This window comes from Podarcis vaucheri (genome assembly GCF_965113315.1).
Source record: "Podarcis vaucheri genome assembly, chromosome: 6".
Taxonomy (NCBI): domain Eukaryota; kingdom Metazoa; phylum Chordata; class Lepidosauria; order Squamata; family Lacertidae; genus Podarcis; species Podarcis vaucheri.
The window spans coordinates 42,603,808-42,616,394 of record NC_138764.1 but is presented as its reverse complement, the minus strand read 5'-3'; the positions used below and the strand labels follow the sequence as shown (position 1 = coordinate 42,616,394).

Genomic DNA, 12,587 nt, shown 5'->3' with positions numbered 1-12,587 from the left:
ACAAAGAAAACACATTACAATACTAAAAACAAAAAAAACAACAAAACAAAAATATAAACACATATTACTTGTAGAACCTGATTTAACTTTCATTGTTAACTGACTTCCTCAAATCCCCAACTGAATTTCATTGTATCACCTTCATCTTTCTAATAAAATTAACTCTTTCAATTTACTATCTTCTTCTCTTTTCTTAATAGTCTCAGTCCATATTTCTTTACAATTCCTCCTTATTCTAATCCTAGGCCTATTTGATACTTTCAAGTGACTTCTAATGATCTTATGTTACAATATTTAGCTAAATAGTCTTTAAATTTCTTCCAATCTTCTTGGTACTCCTCTTCTTTCCAGTCAGGTCGGCCAGCTCCAAAAAGTCCAACATCTTCATCTGCCATTCTTCTATCGTTGATATTTCTTGCGATTTCCAATTTTTGGCTAATAAAAGTCTTGCCGCTGTAGTGGCATACAAAAACAGTCTAACATCTTTTGGGGGCAGTTCCAATCCTGGATTGTGATCAACCTATTGGACGTCCCTGCTCTTCATGAATCTGGCTCACCCTCACAAGCCTTTGCAATGCGTGAGGGAGATGGGGATGGATTGTCTCAACTTTGGTGTCATCGGAGTTGATCACATGTGATGAGAGGACATGTTCCATGCATTTTACTCCTTGGGCCAAGCACTGTTCTATCATGTTTCTCACATTTTTCAGTATCTTGTTATGTTTCTCATGTGTGGATGCTGTTACACTCATGTCATTTGCTATTATGTGCACTTCTATGGTATCTCCAAATGTGTCATAATTATTTTGTTGAAGCACTTCAGTATTTGACTTAATTCCAAAAGGTAGACTAAGAAATTTGAATCTGCCTCATGGTGTGTTGAAAATACATAGGTCAGCGGAATTCCCTATCCAGTCCATTTTGCCAAATGCATATTTTGCATCCAGAATCCTAAAGATGTTTATACCAGCGAAACGACACCGAACATCTGCTGCCATTGGAATGAAATAATGTTGTCCTCTATTCTGGGATCCAAGAAAATCTGCAGCTTGCCATTTTTCACTCTGTCAGTGATGCTCAAGTGCTCAGGCTATTAACCCATGGGGTAGACAGAGTCATTCTGGCTATAAACCCTTCTTTCTCCAAAAGCTCAAGTGATTTTTTTTTTTTAAGGCTGTTAAAATAGTATCTGCATACCCCCAATTTGATGGATGGCTGTGCTGGATTTGTGGATCTATGGTTTATCCCACAAATTTTGCTGGGTTCCTAAAAATTCCATTCATCTTTCGTTTGGAGCAGTTTGTGCCAATTCAAGCTGAGATGCGGTCAGGCATCCTGACCTAACAATAGTGTGGTAGATGAAGTGGTGATGAAAAAATTGAAGACTAGTTTTGAATCTTCCTATAGCTGCTATGTCTTGTCACAGAATGAACAGAGCCTGTGAGGTGGTGTTCTCCTTGCCCTCCTGTGGCCTGGCTTTGATCCTGGTGCCTTGAGTGCTATGCTGCTTTAGGACTTGCAGACTTCCAGGAATTTGTCACTCTGTCACCCAGCCATGAACTCAGTCTGTGTGTGTGCAACTTCAGAGGCTCTGCAGATGTGTTACTGCCTTTTATAAACTCAGATTCCCTTAGTAATGTCTCCTCTAGTTTCTTAATCTGTCACACTGAACACAGTTTTGACCCTGAGCATGTATGATCCTCAATGCCCCCAAGTGCACTGAACACATTTTGTTTCTTCCTTTATGTTCTGAAAGATTTTAAATGTTAAAGTTTCTGTTTCTGTTAAATGAGAACGACAGTAGAACCGGTAAACCCTAAAAACAATGTTTTTATGATAATGTGATTTCTTAGGACTGTTTAATCACCATCCATTGTTGGTCCCTTTGTATCTGACTGCTGAGCTAGGGAACCCTTCTTCAACCTGGTGGACTCTTAAATAAATAAATGTTGGAAATTGCTCCAGGGAAGAGACATAGAGCAAAAGAGATTTCACAGTCTCTCATATGATGAGGTTAAATATACAAGAGCATTTTACTGACCATTTAAATGAAGCAATATCATCAAGCTTTTAGATCGTTATCAGAAAAGTTATTAACTCTTTAGAAAAGAGATCCAGCAGGATCTCACTAGTCCCAGCTGAGGCCTTGCATACTAATGAGATCATTTAAAAATAATAATTAAATATACACTTAAAATGCATACTCTTAAAAGATCACATACAGATTGTTAAAATAAAAATTACAGCAACAGCCCTTTCATTAAAAGTAAGCAGCCCTAATAGAGAAGAAAGTTCCAAAGGGCTGATTGCAGCAAGCTGCCAATTCTGTTCCCCTTATCTATACTTAAAAGCAATCATAAAAACAGGAAGAATAAAATTACAATATGATAAAATAATAATCATAATAATCATCATAGAAAGCTTTAAAAGAATGAGTGGCATAAAATATATTTCATGGTGGAATACAAGGTTCATATTTCTACCAAACATACCAAATATTCATGAATGTTGCCAAATAAATTCATTCCCACTAAGTATGTTTGCTTATATATATATATATCACTAACAGCCTCCAAGCTGTTACAACATGCTTCCAGAACTTGAGTACATAGTTACAACTCCACCACATATGCCAATATGTTCCTTGTACGTTATAACTTTGCCAGCATAAGGGAGAACCTGATCTCACCATAGAAGCTAGTCAGATTGGGGTTTAAAACCAGTAGTGGACCACCTTCAAAGAATTCTCCCTAATGTTAGTAGACATGGACTTAAAGGAACAAGTGGACCAGAACTTAGGCTATTGAGAATCTTTCTATGCCCTTTTAAAATGTGTCTGTGTGTGTGTCTGTGGGGGGGGGGGTTATTGGGTTGCTGTTGTTTTTATTTTGCTTATGTACTTTGTGGTTTTACATTCTGATTTTATTCTGTGAACTGCCCTGAGACCTGCAGGTATAGGGTGGTATAATTATTCAATCAATCATCATCATCATTCAGTTCACCTATAGGGTCTGGCTCCCACACTGATTTCAAAATAGTAAGTGGAAAGAACCACAATTGTAGAGAATATATCAAAGACCCTGCCTTTCTGGGCACTTGCTCATAGCTGTCAACGTTTCCCATTTTTAAAGGGAAATTCCCTTATTCCGAATAGGATTCCTCGCAAGAAAAGGGAAAAGTTGACAGCTATTCACTTGCTACAGCTAGATGTTCATAAAGTTTCAGCGCACTAGTGGCTACATCATGCAATAACAATGCAATTTAAGTATGTTGGTGCACCAGCCCACGGCCTTTGAAGATGCAGCACGTTACTATGCCCTCAGAAACAAGATGTCTGTCTTTTCTTTAGAGACGTTTCCCCCGTAAAATCTCAATGTCTAGTTTATTCACACAGATTTCCCTCCTCTTAATTCCTGTGTCATTGCTCCTTAATATTGACAAAAATATGCTAAAAATATGAACAATTCTCACAGTATATGTATTATCATATGCATGCATACTCCAGGTTTCCATAAAGTAACTAGTGCATAAGCAGAGACATACAACAATGCACACAACTGTATAAAAATACTTACTGTATTTTTCCTTGTATAAGGCGCCCCCATGTATAAGATGACCACTATTTTTTTAACGCGAAATTAAGTTGTTTAGCTTTTTGGGGGGTGGGGCGGGGTGGGGGAGGTCACTTTTACCAATCGCTCACCCGCCTGCCTGCCACTGCCAATCGCCTTGCTGCAGCCACCAATCACCTGCCCAGTCACTGCTGCCAATCTCCTGCTTGCTGCTGCCATTAATCACATGTCCCCCCTCTGCATTCACTATCCGTGTATAAGACGACACCCAATTTTTGCCTTTTAGCAAAAAGCATCGTCTTATACACACAAAAATACGGTATGTATTATTAGTCAAATTATGCTGCATAAATGTAGTACATAGTAATTCCCTCTTCATTTGACTCTTTTATAAATGTTGTATATATGATGTATCACTTGTTGTGTATAGTTTGCATATAAGTAGTTGAGCTTTTGAGAAATGCACAGGGGGCTGGGACATAAGCAGGCACTCAATACAAGAGGTGGTCTCAAGGAGATGGGAATTGCCAATTTCCAGTATAATTCCATTTAAAGCTTCTTCCTCCTCCATCCTCACTCCTCCTTCTGCTATGGGGCCATGACTGTGATTACAGTCATACCTCTTGTTAGGTTTGCTGCATGTTATGTTCTTTCAGGTTACGTCCCGCGGCAACCCGGAAGTACCAGAAAGGGCTACCTCTGGGTTTTGCCGCTCGCGCATGTGCAGAAGCGCTAATTCGTGCTTCGCGCATGCGCACAAGTCCAAATCGCAACCCACACATGCGCAGACGTGCTGCTGCGGGTTGCGCTCTTTTCATGTTGCAAACTGGCCTCCGGAACGGATCCCGTTCACAACCAGAGGTACCACTGTACAGAAATGGCTGCAGAGTTGTCTGTGTGTGCAGCTTGGCTCACACCAAAGCAGCTAGACTAGGGTCTATGCCTCTGAGCACTGGAAATTATTGTTCCCTCAACTGAATTCCAACGCAACTTAAAAAGCAAAAATGCTAATCTAAAAGCAAAATCCATTTCTACTTTTCTCTTATTCATGTGTTTAAGGAAATGGGGCATCTGCAGTTGTTATTGATTTATAACATTAAGATAAAGGTAAGCAAATGAGCCGTGCGACTCTCTAAGCTTTCATTTCAAGTTCTTTGGCAGTAGCAAAGGTATCTGTAAAGCAAGATGTTTTGGTAATCAACTTCCAAAATAGACAACAATGCATTTAATTCAAAGCACCCACAATTCACGTCAAGGGCTAAGTTGAGAGAAGTAGAAATGCAAATGAAGGTCTGACCTCAATTTTGCACAAAGGCTTGAATACAGAACACAGGCAGAGCAGGTGAAATAAATGGGGTTGAGGCTGATGAAGTAAATTAAATAAAGTCAAAGTTGTCAAAATGAATTAAACAATGTTGGAGTTGCTGAAGCAAATTATTCAAAGCCAAAGTTGTTTTTTTTAAAAAATGGCCCGTATCAATTCCATGTGTTCAGCTAATAAACTGAACCTTTAGATTTCATTTGTGAATTTGAAAAAGCTCTCTTTGTCCCAGCCATAATCAGTCACGGACCTTGCCGCAAGGAACCTAAGCCACACTTCATTCTGAACTGTGCCTTTAAATGCCCTGTAAAAAGCCTTCAACTGGTTTTTGAGCTAGTGCAAATGATAATAATAATAATAATAATAATAATAATAATAATAATAATAATAATAAAGCACTGCTCCAAACAGATATTTTGCATTGTCCAAGCTCTGTGCTGATACCTTTTGTAGACTACTAATTAAATACCTTCCCCTCTATCCAATCAAGGCCCTCTTTTGATGTGTGCCTGGCCACTCCAGGCTGGGGAAACAAATGGAGCAGCTGTTGTCGCATGGCCCATCAGCCAATACTCTTCTCATCATTGTTATGACAATGTACGTTGGGAGGAAGTACTCCTCTATTTCTCTAACAATGTCAGATACTATGATAGCACATTATACGAGCAAGACGGTGGACAGATTCCAGCCTGTTTCCAAGAAAAGTTCTACCACCCCTGCTTCTCTCACACCAAAGAGGAACAGAAGCAGGTAGTTCAGAATGACAACTGCCACTGATGCACATTTTGAGTAGCAAACAGTAATTGAATTTCTCACAGCTGAGGAGATCTTGCCAACTGAGATTCACCACTGCATGATGAATGTATACAGACCTCTACATGTTGTGAATGCTGGATACGCTCTTTGAAAATTGAGCTTAAAGCTAGACCTTATGGCAGCCAGCAGGAATAACTATTAACAAAGAGAATGCACAGATAGCAATTGAACTGGTTGGCAAAGACTGACACATCACATGGCACGAATTGAAAGGAAATCTCTGCATCATTTAGTGCACTACACTAGCCACGGAGGCCATTTGCACAGAATGCTGCGGGCCTACACAAAGGAGCATTGTTCTGCCTCAAATCACGATGGGTGTTAGGAGAAGGCTCTAGAAAGCATTTGTCCACAATCAAGGGACCTTGAAAAGGAGTAACATATTTTTTTAAAGAAAAATGTTCTGTCTGATACTACACTAGCCATTTTTTGAGATCTTCAGGAAATAACTTTCTGAAGTCTGAATGGATGAAGAAACTATGCACTGAAGCACTGAAAAATATGGCCAAATGGTATTATGGCAGAAATTCTTTGTATTAACATGAATAGCAGGTGTTATACGCCGCTTAATCTCTTATGTATATATGGCACACTGTAAATTGGGCAATTGGTGTTATTCTAGGGATGGGTTTATTTGTGTGTGTTTGTGTGCCTTCACACTGGTTGGTTTATGGTGGTTTTCTACCTTATTGAGAGCTACTGATCATGATTGTTGTGTACAGTGGTACCTCGGGTTACATACACTTCAGGTTACATATGCTTCAGGTTAAACCCAGAAATATTACCTCGGGTTAAGAACTTTGCTTCAGGATGAGAACAGAAACCGTGCAGTGGCAGCACAGTAGCAGCAGGAGGCCCCATTAGCTAAAGTCGTGCTTCAGGTTAAGAAAGCACCATGCTTTCTTTATATCCATGGGCTCTCCAAGAAGCAAGGCTGTCCAAAATGTCTGCAAAGCATTGAAGAACTCAGTGTTTATTTATTTTTGTTGTTAAAACACAGCAGTGGAAAATTTATTTAAAAGGCAAAAGTTTTTTAAATCTACATTGCTATGCTTTAACAGCAGCAGCAGCAGCGACAACCCTAGAGCTGTTCAGAACTCTGGAGGCAGCTGGCTAGGTTCATGTTGCAATAGAAGACACAAACAAGCTCTGGAAAGGTCTGAAGCTGCAAAAACCCACATGCAAAAATACATACCACTCAGTGAACTTTTAATTATGTTTAGGTAAGAGGAAGAAGAGACAAGCCCCCACTCCCTCTCAAAAATGTGAATCTCATGAAGTTTTAGCAGGTGTGATACAGGTATTGTGCTAATATGGATTACGGAGGAATTTTCCCAACAAAAAAATCCTCTAGACTGCCTGCAATTTAGCAGACACAATCCACTCTGGATAGGCTTCTATGCTTGTAAATTTCACCTAATTTGGCCAAAAGGGGAGTGGGGGAGATACAGCCATTTTTAGATTCCCCATTATAGTGAATAAGGAACAGGGAGATTCATTTTATACAGAGTGGCACAGAACCTGAATTACAGATTTAAGTAGAGAAATCCCAGAGCAACTCAGAAATAGAATGGAATTAAAAGAAACACATATAGCTAAACACATATAAGGTGAATATTGGGGCCACCACACATTTCTACTAAATATGCCTTTGGTCTAATCAAGCAAGATGCTTCTTATGTTCTATTCTTGGAACTAGATTGTACCTTGTCCACCCACAGGATCTATGATCTTAATATTTATGCTCTCTAAATTTCAGGTGCCAGTATCAGATACAAATGCTCTCTCATCTTCCAGACAATCAAGGACTTTCATCCTTCAATAGAGACCTAAATAAGTAAGTTTGAAAAAGTAATGCTTTTTTGGCAATACTTGTAATGTATTGTGTAATCCAGGTACTTCTGCAATATTGAAATTGGTGCTTTATAGTTCTGAGTTTGGTGAATTTGGTGGTCAGGCTGCTCAGGCCAGATGGTCTGAGCATATTACATAAATCCTGGCCCTATTACACTGGCTCCCAAATAATTTTCAGATCCAGTTCAAAGTTCTGATTTCGACCTATAAAGCCCTAAAAATATTTTCCTAGGAAAATATTGTGAGTGAGCATAGAGAGCTTCCTCTCCCAGGATTCTCTTTAAAGGTATCAGAGAAATAACAGGTAACCCAACAGAGCTTCATGTCAATTTGTAATATTGCATTTATCATCATAACAAATAAATATACCTGAATATTTGCTAACTAAAGGTCCTTTCTGAGCTTAGCAGAGTATAAAACACAAGAGAGGCAATAAAATTAATGGAAGAAATACGCAAAAGTTCATCCCATTTTGTTTGCTTTGTGGTGCTGCAGTCCCCTGAGTTGGCAATTTAATTGTGTTTTGAATAGCAGACCTAAAAATTTCCCTCATTTCCTTGTAAGAGAAGTCAGAAGCACAGCTGTCACGCTCTTGACAATTTCCAATTTGTGTTGAGTTATTTGCTTCTTATTATGCACAGAGTATGACATGAACAAAACATCACTTTAACTCCTTCTTGGGAATCTTCCCCTAATACAGTAAATTTACAGAATATAAAATCAAGGCCCCAATTCGGGAACTTTCATTTGCATGAGCAATTCCCTCAGCTTTAAACACTTTGTAGGCCTCACTAATCACCTGAATTTTCAATGTTGCTGAAGCAAATGGAGTTCTCTTTTACACTTTCCTTCCTTTGGTTACAAAGCAAAGTTAAATTAGAAATCAGTATGACAAACCAACCTTTCATTTAGATCAAAAATCAAGCTAGGAAGATCAAGCATACTGTAGGTGGTATTTCATCTTATCATATTAAAACAGTTTCCTCAATTTGCTACATAATCTGGACTGTTGTGACTTCTTAAGCAAGCAGAAAATTATGCTAATCTGCTTTCCTTCATATGAACTTCAAGCTTAATAAATCATATCCAGATTGTACAAATGCAAACACATCAGATCTACAATGCATCTGTTTTATTTTATTTTATTTATGTAATATTAGAAAGGTAATTCAAAGTAAGTAAATGAAATATTCATATTTCTTCTGGTAGATTGGATACAGCAGCTGGTAAAAGACAAACTTCAGTGCCTGACACCCACAACCTGTTGACACCAGACCTTTTGTCTTCATAGAATCAGTGGGGCTTCTCTGTCCTGGTATTGCCAAGCATTCACAAGATTGGCTTATTCCCAGAACTGAAGGATACAAATCTACAAAATAAAAACCCAGCAATGCTGTTTTAGCACTAATTGCACAGAGCTGTTGCTTAAAAATACATAAAATACATATTTTGAGAAGGATTTAAAAAACAACAAAAAAGTGCACATTTAGATGCTTATCCCAAGGTTTACCTGTTAATGCAGAAACAGGACAAAATGGACTTCTAGGTGCATAGATATGGATATGATTAAAAATAAACTGAATGGCCCAGCCCTTTTAGTGAGTCTGCATGTGGATTTAATCTTAGAGCCACCAAATTTGTAAGCCAGCTGAAGCACAAAGCCAACGTCTTTTTCACCAGTGTGATTGCTTACTGTTGCTGTTAAATATGCCCCCTTCACCCTAAGATGGGTTACAATATTAAAACACAATCTTAATAACAGTTTAAAACAACTATCATCACAAAAATAAGTTGAGTTCTGAGAACATAACTATATATTTATTTATTTATAAATTTATATACCGCTCTATACCCGCAGGTCTCAGGGCGGTTTGCAAGATAAAATCAGAAAATAAAACCACAAAATAGATAATCAAAATCAAAACAAAAACAACCCAATAACCCCCCTCCCATCTGTCTGTCTGTCTATCTATCAAACCGAACCAGCTTTTAGTTAGTGCAGTATCTGTATATTAAAGTATATATTCTTGGGAAACTGTTAACCTGAATTATACTTCTAATAATGTTTTAAATTGCCTATCAGTTGCATATTGATTTCAGTGTACAGTTTTAACTGTTTTGCTTTGGGAGAAACCCAGTGAACTCCTGTTTTGGGAGGTGATAGGAACGCAGTTAATAAATTCACCCCACTTACCCAGGAGTATGCTTCATTGACTTGTTTCAGAGTAGACATGGTTGGAACTGCAACCTAAGATAGCCACCAGACCCAATAGAAGTGGCTTGTTCCTGTTGCTACCTTCCCGTGACCAGCTATTCTGTGTTGAACCAATTAAAAGAAGTAAGCCTGGTTTCCTTTCATAGTATTCATGAGTCTCCTGTTCCACATATTATCCTCACAACACTGAGACATAGACTGACAGTGAATAGCCCAAGGACACCCAGGGTGACAAGTGGCGATTTTAACCCTGGCTTCCTACACTCTTGTCCATTTAATATCCTTCCACATTTTGGGAAGAGGCATAGAAATGAATAAGTTAGGGATAGTCTTTTTTCGATAGGGCTGATAGTTTGGGAGAGAGCTGGTTATCAGCTCTGTGTGTCACTTAAGACTAACCAATTCATGCTCCAGTACTATTTGGGAGCCATTCCTATGGAATTTAATGGGGCTTACTTCTGAGTAACGTATGGTTACTGTAATGCCAGGGACCCCTTCTAGAACAAGGCTAGACACTTTTCAGTTGAGTTATGCACTTAGTACCGTATTTTTCGCCCTATAGGATGCACTTTTTCCCCTCCAAAAATGAAGGGGAAATGTGTGTGCGTCCTATGGGGCGAATGCAGTCTTTTGCTGAAGCCTGGAGAGCGAGAGGGGTCGGTGCGCACCGACCCCTCTCGCTCTCCAGGCTTCAGGAAGCTCTGCGCAACCCTCGGGAGACCGGCTCCGGATGGCGGCGCAGAGCTGCCTGCAGTCCCGGGATCAGCGCAGCTCTGCGCGGCCATCGGGAGCGGGGCCCTAAGTCCCGCCCCGCTCCGGATGGTGGCGCAGAGCTGCCTGCAGTCCCAGGATCAGCTCAGCTCTGCGCGGCCATCGGGAGCGGGGCGCTAAGTCCCGCCCCGCTCCGGATGGCGGCGCAGAGCTGCCTTTAGTCCCGGGATCAGCGCAGCTCTGCGCGGCCACCGGGAGCCGGGGGCAAAGCCCGGCCCCGCTCCGGATGGCGGCGCAGAGCTGCCTTTAGTCCCGGGATCAGCGCAGCTCTGTGCGGCCATCGGGAGCGGGGTGCTAAGTCCCGCCCCCCCTCCGGATGGCGGCGCAGAGCTGTCTGCAGTCCCGGGATCTGCGCACTTCTCCCCATCGCCAGCCCCACAAGCTCGGGGGACAGCGGGGAGGCAGAGCGTGCCTTCCCACTGTTCCCCGACCTGGTTCTTCCAGCCCCGCACCTGGGGGGGGGGGAAATAATTTTTCCCCCTTTATTTCCCCCCCAAAAAACTAGGTGCGTCCTATGGGCCGGAGCGTCCTATGGGGTGCAAAATACGGTACTTTAGTCTTCACACTTTTGCAAGGGAGGAGGATGGGAAGAAAACCAGAACTTGGTCCCACCCATGTGACTTCCTTTATCCGACTCGTGGCCTTTTTGGCCTGGCCTACATGACCTCCTTGGCCAAAGGTGACCCACCAGTTCCACAGCTTACTAGCAGCCATTGTCTAAACATATTTTAGTTCTTAAATGTTCATTTTCTGAAACATCTATATCTGTTAATTAGGTTGTTGGCAGCAAAGCACTATGTTGAGAGACATTTGGGTTAGATCTCTTTAATTTCAAAGAGCTGTGCTACTTCCCATCCCTTTATAATCATCCTCAAATTTGAAAACATACAGATATGTTATTCTTAAGAACCCTAAAAGTATTCAAATTAGATGTGAAGGTCAAGTGACTGTTTGTTAAATAACTAGTAAGTATAGCAGAAACGTAATTCTGCTTAGCTTAAAATGATGCCTGGAATGAGAATTTATTATGAGAACATCTTGGTGTCAGTTGTGGGATTGTGACTGCCTTGGGGCTAAATCAACCTTAAGGAAGTCTGGCTATTAGGAAAAGAAAGAGAAAGAAACCTAAGAGACCAGATGCTAGTTCATTTTGTAGCTTGCCAAATCTCTGAGGCATGATGTGTGGTGAGTGATCTATTGGAATGTGCTGCCATCTGGGAAGTCCACTAGGCACAGACTCCTTGTCTTGACCTGTGTGACCTCTCCAGCTGTTCCTTGCTTTTCTCTATCTGTATACAGTATATAAATTAATACCCCTTTATCAAATCTCCCTGTCAAACAAGTGGCATCAACAGCAGTACTACCGCACTAAGAGACAAGACACTAGTCATGCTGTCTTTCTAAACTCCACATTAAATCATTTAAAAACTTTTGGAGATTCCCCCCCCCCCAGGCTTCCTACTGCAGCCTGAAGATGAATCCCCTGAAACATTTGAAAACATCAAACATCGAGTTTGATGTTAGCTTATTCATCCATTCTAATACAGGTACTGGAATGGGGAACCTTGGGCCTGGAAGCCAAATGCCAGCTCTTCAAACCACACACCCATCACCGACTAGGGCTGGGTGACAACTGGTTTTCAATATTGTGATATATCACCAGCTAAACATTGTGATATCTTGATCTATCACGATATCTGAAATAAGGAAGGAGCTACACAAAGGCGAACAGGACAAAGTCTTGGCAACTGCTACTACTTAGGGGTCTAAAACTGATAAATGATATTATCTATCACCTCATGGCCACTTTCAGCAGCAGGCAAGTCAAAATGCATCCAAATGAGACGTTTGATTTGGGGCTTGTCTACCAAATAGTGGTATTCAGCACAATCCAAAGTATGGGGGTGAGACATAGTGAATACAAATAATCTGGGACTGCCAGACTTCCAGCAAGCCTACTAGGTAGCAGCAGCCTGGCAGCAGCAGAATCAACAACAGCAGGCGAAGGGCAGAAGCAGCCTGGCAGAGGGCACAATAA

At 40.8% G+C, this 12,587-nt stretch overlaps 2 protein-coding genes across 9 annotated transcripts in view; one reads left to right on the top strand and one right to left on the bottom strand.

Moving 5' to 3' along the window:
* NEGR1 (neuronal growth regulator 1) overlaps positions 1-12,587 on the bottom strand; it is a 474,712-nt gene that overhangs the window by 3,856 nt on the left and 458,269 nt on the right. The window contains exon 8 of one of the 3 annotated variants that reach the window (XM_082227304.1): positions 3,576-3,619. The exons of the other annotated variants lie outside the window; for them this stretch is intronic. Coding sequence (XP_082083430.1) covers positions 3,576-3,619 — 44 coding nt within the window. The remainder of the gene's footprint in view (positions 1-3,575; positions 3,620-12,587) is intronic. 3 annotated transcript variants of the gene reach the window in all.
* The window catches only part of LOC309534854 (uncharacterized protein), a 109,839-nt gene that overhangs the window by 74,210 nt on the left and 23,042 nt on the right, over positions 1-12,587 (top strand). For 2 of the 6 annotated variants that reach the window (XR_014220892.1, XM_082227318.1), the window contains 2 exons: positions 7,469-7,546; positions 9,788-9,901. The exons of 2 other annotated variants lie outside the window; for them this stretch is intronic. Coding sequence is in view for 1 of the 4 variants with exons in the window: in XM_082227318.1 (XP_082083444.1) it covers positions 7,469-7,534 (66 nt within the window). In the remaining 3 variants the exon portion in view is untranslated. The remainder of the gene's footprint in view (positions 1-7,468; positions 7,547-9,787; positions 9,902-12,587) is intronic. 2 more of the 6 variants (XR_014220890.1, XR_014220891.1) reach the window with 2 other exon arrangements.